The sequence below is a fragment of the Rhipicephalus sanguineus genome, chromosome 2 (assembly GCF_013339695.2).
Source record: "Rhipicephalus sanguineus isolate Rsan-2018 chromosome 2, BIME_Rsan_1.4, whole genome shotgun sequence".
Classification (NCBI taxonomy): domain Eukaryota; kingdom Metazoa; phylum Arthropoda; class Arachnida; order Ixodida; family Ixodidae; genus Rhipicephalus; species Rhipicephalus sanguineus.
The window spans coordinates 143,353,499-143,372,559 of NC_051177.1; the positions used below are offsets into that span (position 1 = coordinate 143,353,499).

The 19,061-nt window shown below is 46.4% G+C and overlaps 1 protein-coding gene across 1 annotated transcript in view; it reads right to left on the minus strand.

Moving 5' to 3' along the window:
* LOC119383749 (uncharacterized) overlaps positions 1–19,061 on the minus strand; it is an 86,370-nt gene that overhangs the window by 30,112 nt on the left and 37,197 nt on the right. The window contains exons 2-3 of the mRNA XM_037652049.2: positions 2,664–2,873; positions 1,104–1,178 (exon numbers count right to left, since the gene is read on the minus strand). Coding sequence (XP_037507977.2) covers positions 1,104–1,118 — 15 coding nt within the window. The 5' untranslated portion in view covers positions 1,119–1,178; positions 2,664–2,873. The remainder of the gene's footprint in view (positions 1–1,103; positions 1,179–2,663; positions 2,874–19,061) is intronic.

The window sequence follows — 19,061 nt, forward strand, 5'->3', positions numbered from 1 at the left end:
CTTGCACTAAGGCGATCTACGTCGGGTCGCTCGTCGCTGTCGCGTGCATTTTCACTCATATGAGATTTGGCCTTAAATCTAACGCGAACAGTCGCGTGGCGCCGTCACTAGCTCAGGTGGTGTTACTTCTCTGTTTGTCGGAGCGCAACAGAGACAGTGCTTTACCTGCTCCCCTTTTGTTTAAAGTAGCGAATGGAAAGGAAAAGCGGTAAAGGGCGGTCGCGGAAAAGGCACTGTATGCGTGCTGGAAAACGATTCCCGTTCATTCTCTATATTTCGGGCTTGAGTCGGGCTTTGTGCCGGGCCCGAGCCCGGCCCGATAAAACTCCAAGTGGCCCGAGCCCGGCCCGAGCCCGAGGTGAAAATACGTCGGCCCGCCCGAGCCCGGCCCGCGGGCCGGGTCGGGCTCGGGCTTTCGGGCTACCCGGAGCCCGTGCACACCTCTAGTTTGTACATCCAAACAAATATCTGTTAAGCCTCAATATGCTCTATAAGCCAATCAAAAACTATTTCTTTTGACCCAAGAAGAAACTAAAGAGTAACGGGAAGGGGCATCCGTTGCTCCCTTGAGGAGCATCGGGAAGGAGTAACAGTTGGTCCTCAAGGAGCAACTGGGTGGACTAACCGTTTATCCCCTGAAGGAGCAAATGAAAGTAGAGCAACGGTTCGTCCCCTTGCCGTTGCTCCTTTTAGGAGAGTAATGGGAGTGGCAATGCACTTGCTCCCTCAAAGGAGGAACCCCTAATCCCCCGTTGCTCTCTTTTGGCTTAGAAATCAATGGACCACTGTGGTAGAGTACACTGTAACCGTGGCGGGTCACCTTACCATGGACTGGTTTTTGTTTGGACCTTGTCGTAGAATTCACATTCATTGTACATCAGGGGCGCAGCCAGAAATTTTTTCCGGGTGGGGGGGGGGGGGCCGTTCAACCATACTTCATTCATGTTCGTGCGTGCGTTTGTGTGTGTGTATGCATATATACACAAGCAAATCTGAAAATTTTCGGGGGGGGGGTTTAAACCCCCCCCCCCCGAAAGGTACACATCTCGTGAAAGGTACACATCTTGCGCCGAGTGGACCTGGAGTATACGCATCTGACATACCCACGTCATGAGCATGAAGCTTGCCGATGCAACTCCGAACTCAGCCAGGATTAGGACTCCGGAGATGACGTCCAACTGAAGAAAGAAGAAGACACGTTTGGCGAAGATAGGCATAGATGACGCCGCGAATAAGACATGGTCAAACCCGGTGTATGTAAACTTAACTGTGATTTTCTAGTGAAATAACAGATGTCATCGTCGTTATCTGAGTACTCGCGTCCATGTCAAGATGAAGGCGTCTAAGCCTTATAAGCGCCGCATTAAATAAAAATGATCGATTTTAACACTCTGATCGATGCAATTGTAAATGGCTAGTTTTCTGTTCAGTTGTGGCGGGTTTCTACCTTTCCTGCTAATCTATAAAAGATTAATCTTTTTCTATTAGTGGTATAAATGAGCTCAAAGTCAATGGGACAAAAAAAAGATCTTTGTCACATCAGCAGTCCATATGGCCCCTCTCACAAAAGAGGAACAGATTTTCTTATAGGCCAGTATTAATTTTATATTGGCGTCCATGAAGCTCATTGCATGAAAATAACATATAGAGAGTGTTCGCATATTGAAAATGCAACCTTTCATCCTACTTCAGAGTTTGGCCGGTGAACTGTTCTTGGACCGCCTAAATGTGCGCATCCCCCTGTGCTTACGGCCTCAGGGTTACTCTTGCATTTTAAGTGTTTCAGCCAGTGCGGTCAGTAACATTGAAATACACAAACACAAAGAAGTAAGGGCAGCATAACTATCTATCTATAAATAGGTGATCAGCAAAGACTCAAGAAAACTTGGAGGACACTTGAGCTTCGCCTCAAGAGTAGAACGAGATAGCGCAATGGGGCGCCGTTCGCATCGCCTTCTCGATCGCTAGCCTGGCTTCTCTTCTCGGTGGACATCTCAAATGTGCCGCAATGAAAGGAGCGTCTGTGCGAGTAACATTTGGAAGCTTCAAACTATTCTAGAATGCTTACTTCAAGTACAGTTGCGCTGCGCCCACTACGCCATAATTCTTGCTTCTGCGAATTAGCGAAGTGCCCACTTCACAACACGCGCACCTGCGCAGGTGCTCACTTCCTTGATGCTTTTTCTGCTGTTGATGATTAAATGTGCCTGAGTGCTTGGTTATGGGTGGGCCTTTAAACCACCCACTCGTTGTGCAAATATGTTTTGAATCCTGGTGCGATTTCACGCTTTTGCCACACAAAATTACATTCGTGAAGGAGGCTTCTCGCAGTACATAGCATTTGTCTTGGTTTCTTTATTATTTTTTTTTGAAGACATGTCGAAGCAATGGCGTGGCTCTGTGGTAGAACACCTACTTGCCACCCAGAAGGCCTGAGTTCGATTCCCACTTATTTGCATCGATCTCGAATTTTCGCTCACGGACAACACCGATCCTTCGCTCACAGTCAACGACGCCGACGCCGAAATTTCTACGAAACGAGCTCTTTAACGCTATCGCGCAAAAAATTTGCACATCACGGATGTTCGCATTTCTGCCGAGTTGCGCCAGCAGTGGAGCGGCATGCACCGTAACTTCCTGGGACTTTCTTAAGAAGTGCTTACCGTTATGTGGGTACTCCTGTCCAGCAGCGATATCGTGATACCAACAACGGCGACCAGGGCACTAGTAAAACCCAGCACCACGGCTGTGGCACCCAGTCCAGCCAAGTATTGCTGGTGTCCCTGGTCCAGCTGCTGGTTCCATAAGATGCCAAGCACTTCGAGCCGATACCGAAGGCAGAAACCAAGCGAGGCCACCAACAAGCCGTTTCCCTGCGCTCACAAACAAGAACACACGATTTCGAAAATGACACCATTATTCGCGTTCATTTCTTATTATGTCCATAAACAGCTCTAGGTCCCCAAAATGGCAAACATTTGCTGCCCCAAAAAAAAAGAAAAAAAAACTGAAAACCATAAGAGAGCGTGGTAATACAGCAAGAACATAATACAGGAGCAACATTTATATGTCACATTTCTACAGTGTTTTCTTAGACAATACGGACTTTTAAATAGAAATGCTACGACAGGTCACGCTCCTGTCGCCTTTGCACACGCACTCTACGTCGAGGCGGGAATATTTTGCCAAGGCTAAAAAGATACTGAAGTGATAGTTAATTCGGTTTTCATAGCGCAAAAGCAGCTGAGGCTGTGCTGCGCCAGGCACAAGGTGATAGGTATGTAGGAAAGCTTATTTAAAAAGTCACATTCTGTTAAAGAATTCAGCACAGCATACAAGGGTACAAGAGGATCATCTCCAAGAAGTAGAGCAGGGTGGATAGGCGTGTGTTGTTTGTATAGTTGTCGGCAATATTTTCGTCTATGTGTAGCATGGGGATATGTGATTAAGATGTGTATAACTGTTACATTTTTCACAGTTTTGTTATTCGTCGTTTATGAGTGAAAATTTGTGTGTTAGATATGTGTGCCCAATCCGGAGTTGGCATAATACGGACTTTTAGCTTGTGCTTATACTTTTTAACATTACCGTGTTACCGGAATACCAGAGTGCATTTACCGTGTTACCGGAACGCATGTTTTAGAAAAGTTTTAGCTCGCCGTACGTAAACGTTTACGTACGTATGCAAAGGTATACCTTTACATTTGCACAAACCACTAAATTGTGATGATAACTGCATTTAAACTACATTTAATTTAGATAATATTGAATTACCACTGCGGCAAAATCATAAGAGAGGTTGTTAGCGTGAGCAGAACCAGGTATCAGTAAAGGGGTGTAGCAATACCGGGTTACCGGACGATAGTTTCGACATCTTGTGACGCTCCGTGCAACCACAGTCATGGGCACGTTTGTTTTCTCAGTGTTTTTGAAGGAAACATGACTAAAAAGGCAACTCATTTCCAATTATACAGCTGCAAGATATTCACAATGGAAGTAGAATGCCCGATGTTTCTGCAATAACAATATTGCGCTTGCCTGGTTCACCTTGGCCCCGCTAGATGGCGCCACCTATACAGCCTGTTAGGGGTTTTAGGCCTTTAGGCCTCTCACGTTTACGGATTCGGTATTCTAGGTCGCTCTAGACTCGGTAATTTGGCTGGAACAAGGTGGTCGTAAGCGGCGTTCGCGCTTCGGCTTATTTTGACTCGGGAGCTGGAGTCTCCGCGAAGCGGATATCGCGAGTTTCCACGAACGATGCTGGATTTGAAAGATAGGGACGTAAACGTAAAGCCTATCCGGCGAGTAGTTTACGTTCCGTAAACGTTTACGTTCCGTAAACGTTTACGTTCCATAAAGATTCGCGCATGTGCAGATTCTATCCGGTATGTGGTAACGCGGTAACCTAAGAAGTATACGTACAAGCTAAAAGTCCCTCATGTGACCTCAACAAAACGTTGTTGGTGGCGACAGGTCTTCCATTCTCCAAGTACGGGATTTACTAGGTGAAGCTTACTTGTGCACGAGTCCCATTGCTACTGCCAATTACCAAATAACGCTGTACGAATTGTTCGCTGGCCATCTTTAAAATGAATTTTCGTTTTTATTACTGTTTGGTGAGCTGCTAACATAGGTCGGCAAAAAATGTGGAACTCACTCCGACTCAATCGTGAAATATATATTTGGCCTAGAGCTCACTTGGACTCAGACTTACAAAAATTTTCCTCGACCGGACTCACCTGGGCTCAGACTAACTGAAATTTTTCTCAGCCGGACTCACTCGGACTCAAACTCACCATATTACTCACTCGGAAGTCACTCAGACTCACAGCTCTATCCGAGTCTGAGCGAGCCGACTCATGAGTCTGTTACCGTATAATTGGCTTTTTTGACCATGGCGTCAATGCTCTTTATCCCCAATATCTCGCATAATTGGTGGGGTACTTGGCGCCTATTGATCTGGTACCTTCAAATATGAGTGATCAGTGGTTGCAATGCATTAAGGACATTTTTATTGGAACAGATGACTCACATGAGATATTTTTATCAAGAACTTCCTGTGAAAGAATTTGTGGGGGCAAGTCACGGCACCGACCTACCCCCCCCCCCCCCCTCGCCCCTCTGTAACTCACGCCTCTGATAAATAAATACAGAGCTGGCGTATGAACTCTAGGACTTTGAAGTACTTGTGAGTCGACGGGAATATAAACGTGAGCCGACATAAGGCTGACAGTAATGCTGAAGTGGTCTATATAGAACGATAGGTCGGAAAAAAAGCGTGGAGCTCACTCAGACTCACTCAAGAAATATGTGTTGCGCTTAGGGCTCACTCGGACTCAGACTCACCAAAGTTTTCCTCAACCGGACTCACTCGGACTCAGACTCGGTAAAATTTTTCTCAGCCGGACTCATCGGACTCAAACTCGTCAAAATATTACTCACCGGAACTCACTCATACTCAGACTCACGGCTCAGTCTGAGTGAACTTGAGTGAGTCGACTCATGAGTGAGTTTGCCGACCTATAGCTGCTAAGGAAGCATATTTATCTGCTTTTAACAGGGAAGCCGCTTAACAAATCGTTCCTTGTCCGACGAACCAAAAAACTATCATCATCATAAACGGGTATGTGCCACAGAAGTTGGGTAAATTCCACTACTCAACAATGGTCCACAAAAAAATGAAGAAGGCAACAGTTAGCCCAACAACAAATGGCTGCGAAGCGACGGCGGTGACCCGAAGGCCCCGAGTACGTACAACGACAGAGTACTAGGTAACGGGAAAGGCAACGGGAAACTGCGAGAAGACCCTGAAGCGATGGAAGGCCGACGTCAACGACGACGTGCCCATAGACCTATGAGAGGTGCGAACTCTTGGTTTCAACGCCAGTTTCTGTTTCTGGAGTTTGGGCATGCGTGTCGTGTCTGTGAATGTGCGTGGTTTAATTTGAACCTCTCTGCGCTGAGAATCAACGTAGAAACAACCTATCATCACCTAGCTAGAGCCTCTTCACGACCTAGAAGAAACCTACAAACAGCCCTCATCACCTAGCTGAGGCCTAGAAACAACCTAGAAGCAACCAGACTAGAATCGTCCAGTTTTGATGTTTTAGGCCTAGCGCGGCTTAGTGCAAGCTTCCACGATTTCTTTCGTTTCCAGGTATCCCATTATGGCTCGTTACCAGCACGATCGAATAGAAACGGCCTCGCCATTCAGAACAATCATATTTAAAATGTCGCCAGATTTCATATGTAAAGCTTTTAGTGCGCTTAATGAGTCATTGTATATTATCGCCTTCTTGTGTTCGTCAGTGGTGATGTTTTGGACTGATTCATACAGGGGTTAGACTTCCGCTGTGAAAATAGACATGGATTGAAGAAGTCTAACCCTGACAGCGCAGTCACAATACGGATACCCACATGACACTTCATTTTAGAGGGCAGCTCTTAGGCGCCCGTTCCTGCGATGAGCGGCGTCGCCGTCGGTGGCGTAACCTATAGACATGGAAAAGTAACCGATAGACATGAAAAAATAAAAGTAGACAAAAATACCCAGTATTTAATGGGATTCGAACCCGGGCCCTCAGGGTGGCAGTCGAGTATTCTATCACAGAGTCACTCTGGTGCTTGAAACTCATTTGCAAAAAGACCCTATACAGGCGTCATGTAGAGCAAGGAACCGCGTTAACCTGTGTAATATAGTGTGGCAGAAGAGTAAAATAACACCCTGTTATCACGCAATGATAATTTCCCAACGAGTGTGTGGTTTAATGCTTCCCACCTACTGCAAATTGCTCAGCCATAATTCTTCATAGTCATCAGCCACATGCAGCATCAACTAAGTGCACATAATACCTTAAGATGTGTAGCTGGTACCTCGCTTACCCGCAGAAGGATGAATAATGGCGTAGTGAGTGCTGTCTTATACTCACAGTCATGATAACGCCATTAGTCTCTAACCTCCGGTGCTAGTCTGATGCCTTCAAGAAGTTGAGCACTACCTTCGTCGCCTTCACCCGTGGTGACCTCTCAAGACGACATTCCAAAATGGTTTCTGCCGTCATCGGTCTGTGATCTATGCGAGCTAGAGCGACTGCAAGGGATTTTCGCTGCGCATTGTAGCGAGGGCAGTCGCAGAAGATGTAAATGTATATAGCTAGCTATACGTGTCGAAAAAAAATTGACCTTGAGCAAAATATAAATACATTCTGTTTACAAAATTTCAAATGGAACTTAGACATAGCATTGCTTTTTAGCATTCTTTGGAAGAGAAAGAGCGCACAAAAAAATATTCTGAAGGTGACCCTAATGATTGACTTGGGTGTCTGGTAGTGGAGTCCTGGTGTAGTGTAGCGTACGTAGTAGTGTGCCCTGGTGTATTCCTTGGTTTGTGTTTCACGTGCTGCCGAAATGGATCTCAGAGGCTATGCAGAAGGAAGCGCATTGTTGGGATCTGCTCTGCCAGGTGCCGCAACGACGCGCACACTTTTTCGATGAACTCAATCAATTATTGAGCCCAAAGCTTCAGACGCCCTATCGAACGCGAGAGTTGACCGCCGGCGTCAACTCGAGTGATGCAAAAAAGCATTCATCCCGTCATGACGTCATCATGACGTTACAAGTCGCAAAATATTGTGACGTTACCACGACGTCGCATTAATGTAGGCTTCAAACCCCCTGTAAACGAGGTTATCCTTATCTGTCTCCTTGTGGCATATTAGACAAAATAGACCGAACCATGAGAAGGTGAAATTACAGCAGTACACACTTCAGATGAAAAAGCAGGCCTGCGTTCACATTCATTTGAAGAACTTTTAATCATGTCAACTATTTTGAACGAAACTTCTAATGCCACACTCATTTTTTTTTTTCTTCTAAAATGAAACTGTGAATTGTCTTTTACTGTTTATTTCCCTTTCGAGTGTTGAGCCTCACGGGAGAAACAATTCTTCGTCACAGCCCATATCGTGGCGGCTCTCGCGTTTTCTGTTTTGTTATTTATTAAGATGATAAGTTACATTAAAACGAAATAACGCACGAGGTGCTACACTACGCTGAGGCACCACAGAGGACACGCATTGTCTTGGGTTCCCCGATGTCGAGGGCTATGGTATCGGCGTTTGACGGAAGCTGCGCCGCTCGCGGTAGCCTTTCAGGAGCAGGAATTGAGGCCGTAACGTTACGTTTAGTAACATTCTACGGCGCACCAGAGATATAATAGATTAAAAGACATTCTTTTATGACGAAGTCCACCGCTGTACCTTTGTCGAATTTGAGATCGGCGAATGCTCGCCACAACAAACTAATAAAGCTTTGAGGTGTACTAGGAATAACAATGAACGTCACGGGCTGTAAAAAAGCTTGCCTTCCATCTTTCACCCTGCCTTCGCAGACAGTCATGCAGGTTGATACCGTGGGGAACACCCTGCCCTTGGGTGGTCACAAATAGCTTCACACTTTCCCTTAGTAATGTGCTTGGTACTGTATGTAATCTCCATTATTTCCGAAACCAGCCCCATCACCTCATTCATTTATAATGTTCCTTAATTTTGTGCTCCACTTACAGAGGGGCGTTGCATGACGTACAGCTGAACTTCGTTATAACGAACACATACATCGAATTATCGGTAATGGCGAACTAAATACGGACCTTGGTTGGTCACGCTTCATTTCAGTGACACTTATTAAAATGAAGCTTGTATTGGCTGACATGTGAAGCTGGTGTTCCAAAGAACCCTGCTCACGCACAGCGTGCACGCATCAAAGGAACAATAAATAAAACGAAATAAGTTGTGTTTCCGGGGCTAGGGCATGAAGACGGGTCCCACCGGTTCCAAAGCGAGTACCTTCACCACTAGGCCTTGCCCGCATGCTTGCCCAATGTGAACTGAATTGAAGCGCATGAATGCGTTCTACCGATGATGCAGAAACCAAATGGGAAGCAGTATACTTACCATGGGCGCTTCGTTGGAATATTTCGTGTTGATGTGCTAAAAGGGGAAACATGCATTCACCGGCTGAGACTCGGCGTTGGCTATAAGAGCTACTTGAGGTACAATATCAAACAGTCTGACCACCTACGTGCACCACATGTAACGCTCGGGAAGACTTAGAACACGACCTGTGTATCAGGGGCGTAGCCAGAAGTTTTTTTCGGTGGGGGTTCAACCATACTCTATGTATGTTCGTGCGTGCGTTCGTATGTATGCGTGTATATATACGCAAGCAAAACTGCAAAATTTCGGGGAGTCACCCCAACCCCCGGCCCCCTTGGCTATGCCCTGCTGTGATGACCGTTCCCGTTACGACGCCAAGCGACAGTTTCTGAAGGCAGCACCTGATTTGCAACGCGGCTTCCCGTGGCCAAGCAGCGTGATATATGTGTGTTTGTGACTGTGCGTATTATCTGTGCGTAGATGTGATCGTTAGAGACCGGATTTTAGGCAAATTCCTAGTTTGTTCCTTGCGCTCCTATCGCACTGCTTTGATATATCAGTATGAATGACAGCTTAAGAAGGGCTTTAATAGTGTTCTGATAGCGCCTATAAATAACTATTATGGCATTTGTGCCTAAATGCCTATAAGTTCCTATTTTTCAAATTCGGCGCTATATGAACGCTATATTTAGCCTTTTCGTTATCCGATGCTGTTTGCCTGACTGTTATTAACGTTATCGAGCAACATTGTTCGGAAATCTAAGGATTTAGACCTCGTCCTCTAATTCAACCAACTCCCGGAAAATAACTGCCAGCAGCAGAGAAGTGCGACGCGCCGGCCAGCGTACGCCACCGCGCTTACTTGGCGCGAGTGGTTGACGAATGAGAAACCGCGGAGAGCCGTCAGGGTAACGGAGAGTGAAGGACAAAAGGAGGAAGAAAATGAGATGTGCACGAGCCTTTTGTTTCGTTTGTAATTTTCTTTTCAAGGTGTTGAGCGCCAGGGGAGAAATTGGCTAAGAGACCAGAAGGGAGGCATCCATCCCTCCCTTCTGGTCTTTAGCGGTCTGACTATATGCTCCTGCTCTGGCCTTCTCAGCCATGCCAAAAAGAAAGACACCCAAGAATGTGTTGATTCGACAGTGGGAACCTCACTCACTGTACTACAGAATAAACGGGGAGACCGTGTTCTGCGAACCGTATGGGAAAAACGACGCTTTCTTGGCGGTGTTGAACTGTGACGCCTTTGTGCCATTATAAACAACATTTCTGTTTTCCTGTAGTAGATGCAGGTGCGCACTTCGTTTGTAATTATTTGCACATATGTAAAAATTTATTGTGCCTCTGTTACGATATTGGATGCCTAAAACATCGTTTTACCTGCCTGTTTTGGCGCCTAAAGCGCTCTTTTTAAATGCCTAAAAATGCGGCCTCTAGTAATCACTTAGTATACGTTTACTGCATTAAGTGTCCCAAATCTTAAAATAAAAGCAGAGCGCAACAAAAAAAAAAAAGACCGGACAACAGAGACAAGAAGACGGGACGAGCGCTCACTACCGACTGATTTATTACGAAAAATATGAGGGAATGATAGTCAGTACGTCACACGCGTGCCTTGCGCACACATCACAAAGCTAATCCATCCAAAGATGTGCTACAGATTGCGACAAAGCAGCTGAAATTCACTCTCGCGCAAACGCACTGACGTCTGGCTGACGCCATCGGCCAAACGGGCAGGTGTGTCAACCAACGAGGCGTGAGCATGAGTTGAAACTCGCTATAATGATCAGGGCGCGCATCTTCCGGTGGTGTATGGCTGGCGCCTTTGCTTTCTGGGTTGAAAGTGCTAGGGCACAGCAGGTTAACAGTTGCACGCGAGCTTTTGGAGGCGTTTCACATGAAAATGAAGGGCGCAGATTGCGTCAGCCAGACGTCAGGGTGTTCGACGTCAGTGTATTTCAGCTGCTTTGCAGCAATCGTAGCAGATCTTTGGACGGATTAGCTTTTTGGTGTGTGCGCAGGTACGCTTGTGACGCACTGACTGTACACTTCCCTTAATTTGTTTCGTAATAAATCACTTGATAGTGAGCGCTCGTCCTGTACGTCTTCTTGTATCTACACTGCAAACGCAAACTAGCCTAATTGGGCGTTTTAAGGGCTACATTCCTCCTTAATACTACATTCATCTGGACAGTACTCCCTTAGGGTGTAATGAGGTGGGTGTAATATGGTTCTGCGTCCTCAATTTCACTTCGTTAAGAAAGTGGAACAAAGGAGGTAAATTCACTATCTGACACGATTCGTAAAATGGAGCTCACAAACAAGAAACTCCCATCTGACTTCCTCTGGCATGTTTTCCCTATTTTTTCCGAAGCTTTCCATAATGCCTTCAGTGATGGCGGGTATGCACGCAGCTGTGTGGAGGAAAGAAGTAAAAGAAGTAAATAAATAAACAAGTAAACTAAAAGGAAAAGCCTGCGAACCCTCGATGTGGTCAATCGGCACCGCACGCACACTCAGTATACACTTTGTGTATAATGAATTGGCTAGAGGCGGCATGCTTCAGCGCACTGAATAAAATCCCGTGCACAGATAGCTCAGAGAAAGAGATCTACGCGACTCTTCGAGCGGCCGCTCTGAACGGGTGCTGTATGCGTTCGAGAGGAAACGAGGGAGCGCCCTTCGACCTTGGCAGCTGCGGCGCACTGCGGCCCGCCCCGGCCAGCTCAAAAGCAAGCCAGACGAGGCGCTACCGAAGTGAAATGGCACAAAGCTTCGCGACGCATGCGTGCGCGACGGAAAAGAAAATAGAAAAAAGGAAGAAACGCGAGGAGAGAGTCGAAGTTCCGAATTGCCCGCGGCGGCGCGATCGTACCATCGTACCGTGGCCTTGCGGACGCCACTTCTCAAGTGCTCAGCCACGGCCGCTACATAACAGGTGGCCGTGGCTCAGCTGTGTCGGCCCTGTGTGCGCGTTTTGTGCCTGCAGCCTAACTGTGTTCTCGCCGCTGGATGTGAAATGCGTGGTTTGACACCAGTGCAACATGCTGCACTGCGAGTGCGATAATCGCGACGGCCCGCCGACTCAAGCGAGCATGCCGCTGTGTATTACCAAGCAGATGATGCGCACCCTATGCTCGACACAGCCAGGAACGAAAATGGTAAGTAATACCGATGTTCTCTCTCTTTGCGAGTCCTTATCGTCGCTCACGCGCCTTTAGTGTCGCCCTGCATATTGCGTCGGGCGAAAAGTGCAATGAAAAGCAAAAATCCCACCATCTCCTGCTAAAGGGGACCATGAAGCGATGCGAAGCAGCGTTTCGGCATGTAGAGCCCGCGTTTCAGAGGGGGAGTGGAGAGGGGAAGGGGAGAGGGAATGTGGAGAGGGGGATGGAAGAGGGAAAGTGGAGAGTGAGGGGGAAAGGGGTGTGTGGAGAGGAGGTGTGGAGAGAGTTTGCGCATGCGCAGTAAGGGTGGTCACGCCGCATACCACCACTACCGTATTGAACTCCGTTATAAGGTGCTTCACATCTAAAAAAGAAAAAAGAGTCGGCATGTCAAGCTTGCGAAATGCCCACCAGCGCACCATGAGCGTGGCATGCCGTACATTACATGCAGGGGCGTAGCCAAGGGTGGGGTAGGGGGGGGGGGGGGTTGAAACGCCCCCACCCCCGAAATTTTTTTATTTTGCATGTGCATATATACACGCACACATACAAACGCACGCACGAACATACATAAAAGATGGTTGAACCCCCCCCCCCCCCCCGAAAAAAATTGCTGGCTACGCTTCTGATTACACTCATGTCATTGTTTCCATGCTAACAGCAGTCATTTATGTTGGTCGTACAGTCACGCTGCGCAATACCAATTTTGGTGTGTATGAAGAAGGCGAAACGGCCGCTAGCGTCCCGATACCATGTTGTCAAAATCACGCCATACATGGCAAGCGTGTCATGAAATTGTCCTTTATGTGCGCCATACACTGTTGTGATGCAATACCTATTTTTGTAAATATCAACTTAACGAAACAATCGCAACAGAACCAAGGGAGTGGCGTGTAAATCATGTCGTTCATGACATTATGATTTTCAAGTTATCACCCATCATTTTGTTCTTCATACAGTCATGTCATGCCACACCAATTTTGGCATACATACCGTTACCGAAACGACCACACGAGCAATGAGTCGTAGACGGCTAGATAGATAGGTAGATAGATCCGCTCAAAGTCGCAGAAGTGTTTGTTCTCATTCTTCTCATTTAAAGTCATTAAAAAATTTTAAGTCATTTAGAGTCATTAAAAATTCTCATTTAAAAGTCATCAAACTCGTATAGCAATGATGTGTGATGCATGTTTTGGAACTCCTGTGAATATAACTCATGCTTCACACGCCCAGTAAATCGATCCAGAAGTGCGCCATAATAAAGTTGTTTGCACGATATAATTTTCTTGCTTGCGATAAAGCATGAATGAGACATGATGCTTTCAGGGAATATACACTAGAGCAAAAGGCCACGGTCATCACATTGTCACGTGATGAAATGTGCATAAAGGACAACTTTGTTTTTCTGTTCTCCAACTTCATTTGTTTGTTTTGATCCTTCGTCATGGTGTCAATTTGCACACGTTGACATGTGACAAGACCGTGCGCTCTCGTTTTGCAGCATCTACCTTGGATGCAGTCAACTACCCTGGACATATTTCTCCCGCCATGCAACTGTGAGAACCCACCGAAGCACAGATTGTCAGGAAGTGAAAATACTTTTCGGCAACAATTTTGCATTGCGCACTCTGCCCGTCTCCTGAAATAGCATATTAAGGTACATAAGCACTGTACCTTGATACGTATGCATCAAGGAACTGTGAAATAGCATATCAAGGTCCAATGACATTAGCTTGGATTCATTTAGCTAGAACGAATAAATCATGTTAAAGCTATACAATGACGGCCATATCATGTGACAGACATCTGCAATGTGCACTGTGTATTGTGAAGCACATGCATTTTATGGTATTGAATGAATGAATAAATATTTATTCCAGCAAAATACAGGAAATGGGCCTCAAGCGAAAAGCGACAATATATCTTGAGAAGTGCACAAGGCCCGGTAGAGCAAAAAAAAAAAGATAGAGCAGCAGAAACGTATGCACATTCAAAGGCAAAACACATACGCATACAAAAAGAAACATGAAAGACAAAGCAGAAGAAACATGTGCACATTCAAAGGCAAAGCACCTACGTGATCTGCAACGTGACAAAATGAAAAAGGGTTAACATTTACGCTAGTAGTGAAAACAATGAAAATCAGAAAACAGTGAAAACAGAAAAGAATGAATGGCGTGCTACTAGCAACAGAAGTTTAACCGAAACCACAGAAAGATATAAACACACAGTACGAAAAAATTACAAGATTAAACAATCACACATCCACAGAAAGAGCATGAACGTGACTAAAAAACCCAAGCACATGTTCAACTTCAGTTGTTAGTAGTGTGCCGTTTCGTCCCCTTTGTTGCTATGTGTTGTGGTTTCGCTTTCACGTTTTCCTTACCTATGAACTTAACTCCTGACTGTTTTAGAGTCTCTATACATGTGTGGTCAATTTTTATTCATCCTCATGGCATATCAAGTCCTAGGATCCAATGTGCAAAGCGACCACTCATTATTTATAGGAATTTTTTTTTTATTTCGTGCATCTGACTGCCTAATTCTCTGTCGACGTTGAAGCCATAGTGCTTACATTATTTTCCATGTTGTTATATGCATAAGCCACCTGGTGTTTTTTAACGTGCACCTTAATCTAAGTACACGGGCCTCGAGCATTTTCACCTCTATCTAAAAAGCAGCCGCAGCGGCCGGGATTTGATCCCGCGACCTGCGGTTCAGCAGTCGAGCGTGATAACCACTATAGACCACTGTGTCGGGAAATGGGGCCCATTCAGTTAACGCCGTTCCACACCATATTAAATGCGAAGCATTTCTTAGCGAACTTCAGAGACTTTGAGCGTATCTATCTATCTATCTATCTATCTATCTATCTATCTATCTATCTATCTATCTATCTATCTATCTATCTATCTATCTATCTATCTATCTATCTATCTATCTATCTATCTATCTATCTATCTATCTATCTATCTATCTATCTATCTATCTATCTAGCCGCCTACGACTTTGTGCTCTCCTGGCCGTTTCGTTAATCGGATGTATACCAAAATTGGTGTGTCATAACATGGCCTTATTACGAACATAAATGACAGGTCATACCATGAAAATCGTGACACGCATGTCATGAACATTTACATTCCACCACCTTAGGCTCTTGCGGCCGTTCCGTTAATTTCATATGCACCAAAATTGGTACGACGTGACAAGAATTCATGACGAACATAATGACTGGTCCTAATATGCAAATCATGACGCGCATGTCATGTGCAGCATGATTTACATGACATGGTCTCTGGGCGCTCGCGGCCGTTTAAATGATGGGATATATACGAAAACTGGCACGGCCGCTACATAAAAAAACAGGTGCGGCCTGCTGCGTCGCGTCGCCGTCAATGGGTGAGCGCGGGTCGGCTGAGCGGCAGCTGTTTTGGGTGAGGGCGCCACAAGCGCGGTCCGCAAGGCAGACGCTGGTTCGTGTTACTATGTGTGGTCGCCTCAGGATTTATGCGTGTCCGTGTGCTTTCTCGTGTCTTTCTTGTGTGTGACCGCGCGTGTGAGCAGCTTGCCTCATGTTTCCTGCGCATGAGTACGGTTTTTTGGTGTGCGCGTGTGTGGCAGACGTTTTTTTAGCGGTGTGATGACGCGAACCTGTTGTGTGCCGCTGTGCAACTCGAACGTGTGAAAAGACGCTACTGTGAAGTACCACGTATTCCCGTGCGATCTACAGTGTCGGGAAGCGTAATATTCGTAACAGAGCACTTCTTTCTGTCTCAAACGAGCGCTAAAACAGCCGCGTGCCGCCGCATCCTGACTACAGCAACAAGCCACTGCGCTGACTGCTACCCCCAACGGGTGCGCGCAACGAAAAAAGAAAGACAAGCATCAAATTGCGCCCGGGGCGAACCCCTACCCTCTCCACCGAGAGCGCCGTCGCGGTTGCGACAGCCTAACAGCCACGCAGATCGGGAGAATTCAAGAAATCAAAGTGGAACCGACCGATTCCGCAGACGAACCGGCGAGACAAATCCCTTTCCCTTGGCTGTCGCTGCGCTACGTGCTACGAGGCGAACAATCACTTGGAGTGTTCGCGAAACCGGGAAGGATCCAAACGAGAGACGACGGAGGGTAGGACGGCTGTGAGTTGTGAAGTCGGCGAAGAAATTATGTTGTTCGTGTGAGTCGTGTAGTGCGGTCAGTTGATCTTGTATAATCGAGTGATGACACCGTGGGACCACTGTTTAGAAGAGTGTCGCCGAATGACGGTGACCGGAGCTGGATATTGTTTGAGTGTTTCATGGAAGAGAAATATACGAGAAACGTTCAAAGAATTGTGGGCTGCACACGTTTGGTGAATATTCAAGGCCTTTAAGTGTTCTTGGATAGTTTCTGATGGATGAGAGTGCATTTGTAGCACGGTAAGTTTGTTCCCGTTGTTTTAAACACCATCTAAGTGATGTTGTGAGTTGTAATTGATACCTGCCGAGTGTGGATGTTTGCGTGGTGCTTGTACTGCCTTAACTCAGAATATATTTTGTTTGTGTTGTCAACTCTTGGCTCTAACTCTTGCTTTGGACCACAACCGGCATTAGTTGGCGCACTAAAAGGACCTACATTTAAATTGTGTGTGCTTTCGTGGTGCGTTTCGGTGGGCCGATAAATCAGCCCTTGGAACTTTCCCGGCGACTTCCTGTCCATTAACGGGATCAGTGACTGGGTGACACTATTCATTTCAGTTGAGTCAAACGGGCAGCATTCATGGAGAGTATTGAGGCCCACTCTACAAAACATCGGTACTCCAGGGCAAACTGTTCCTATATGTGGGGTAATCGGCAGTTCTAATAAAGACTTCACTATTCGACCTGTAATGCGCAACTATAAAACGCCTTATCTACGGCCTGATTGGAGTAAGTGTCGGGCGTACAAACGCGGCTGTCGAAGCGCTTCTCTGTGAACAGCTGGACCGTTGTGGTGGCGCCAGAGCGGGCGCAAGGAGAACTAGAACCCGGACGCCGTTTCGGCGCCACGCAGCAGGCCGCACCTGTTTTTTTATGTAGCGGCCGTGAAACTGGTATGACGAGACATTTCTGTATGAAGAACATAACTGACTCGTGGTAACATGAAAATCATGACATGCATGTCATGTATGACATGATTTACATGCCACGCTCATGGCGCACTCGCGGTCGTTTCGCTAGATTGCAGTGATGGGAAAGCTGTTACAATTGCTCCAAGCTGCTACATCTATGCTACAAATGAGCACCATTGCTCCAACCTGCTACATTTCGTGAAAGCTGCTACATCCATGCTACAAATGAGCAGAACTGCTCCAAAGCTGCTACGCATAGCCTCCGAGATTACCTGGCAATGCGCTGCTTTATCTCGGAGGCCACCGTCAAGGGGATTTTTCAGCAACACCAGGTGGCAGATAGACTGCCGCCTCTCGTGCCATTCGTAGGCAGAGCCAATCCAATACAATCCAATGCGTGGGCACGTGGCTGTAGTTGTGCGTGGGCTTGTCACTGTGCAGTGTCGGTCACATCCTAAAATGACCTAGAGGGAACTCTGGCGCTGCGATCGTTCAGCCACCATGGGAATGATGGCATAATGATGGGTGTAGTACACGGATTTGCCTAGTCTTCGTGCTTGTGGGCTTCGAACGCACTTGTGGCTTTGTTTATTGCTATGTTTTGGTTTTCTTTCGGATAAAAGAATGGGTCGTTGTGAACTTCGTGACCAGATTTGAATCGGTGAGCCTTAAGAAGTTAAAGTGGTGAAGTGAAACTGCTGATTTTTGCCGAACTTCGTTTTGCGACAAAGCAGATGCAGGCGACGCGGAGCCAAACGGAGCCGAAAGAACGAAGTTTAGACAAATCCGTGTACTACCCATGATTCCCATGCTGGCTGAAGCGCGATGCATTGCAGCTCCCATAGACACTAGCGCCAGAGTTCCCTCTAGTAAGTATTGTAGGAAACTCTATGGTGTCGCTACCTGGTGGCACTGTCGTTTGAGCTGAGTGCAGTTGCGGCTCATTCCCAGTTTTCGCTGCGTGCCGCAGCCTCGCAGTCGTACCGGCGAGGCTGTCTTTGTGCCAACCAGTCTTCATATATTTGTGATCCTAGGCTTTGTTGAAAGCTTGCGTTAGTTGCGCCGTCATTGAACTCATGCGCACACTGTATTTATTACTTCATTTTATTGTATAATAAAAGCATTGAAACGCCATCTGACCTGTTTTTTTTTTGTTTTCGCAACCTGCTACAAAACTGAGGGCAGCTGCTACAAATCATCATTTTTCCTGCTACAAAACCTGATACAAAACACTTTTGGCCATTCCCATCACTGAGATTGATATACACCAAAATTGGTATTGTGCTATGTGACTGTATGAAAAACATGGATAACAGGTCGTAGCATGAAAACCATGACATCCATGACATGTATGTCATGATTTACATGCCACGCTCATCGTGCATTTGCGGCCGTTTCGCTTGCATGATATACACGAAAATTGGTATTGCGCGACACGACCGTATGAGGAACGTAAGTGAGAGGTGGTAACATGAAAATCATGACATGCAAGTCATGTACAACCTGATTTACATGCCACGCTCATGGTGCGCTAGCGGCCGTTTCAGTAGGTTGATATACAGCGAAATCGGTATTGCGCGAAGTGACTGTATGAAGAACATGAATAGCAGTTGGTAAGATGAAAACCATGACATGCATGTCATGTATGTCATGATTTACATGCCACGCTCATGATGCATTCGTGGCCGCTTCGCTAGCTTGATGTACACCAAAATTCGTATTGCGCGCAGCGACTGTATGACGAACGTGAATGAGATATGCTAACATGAAAATCATGATATGCATGACATGTACGACATGATGTACATGTCATGCACATGGCCCACTCGTGGCCGTTTCGCTTGCTTGATATCCACCAAAATTGGTATT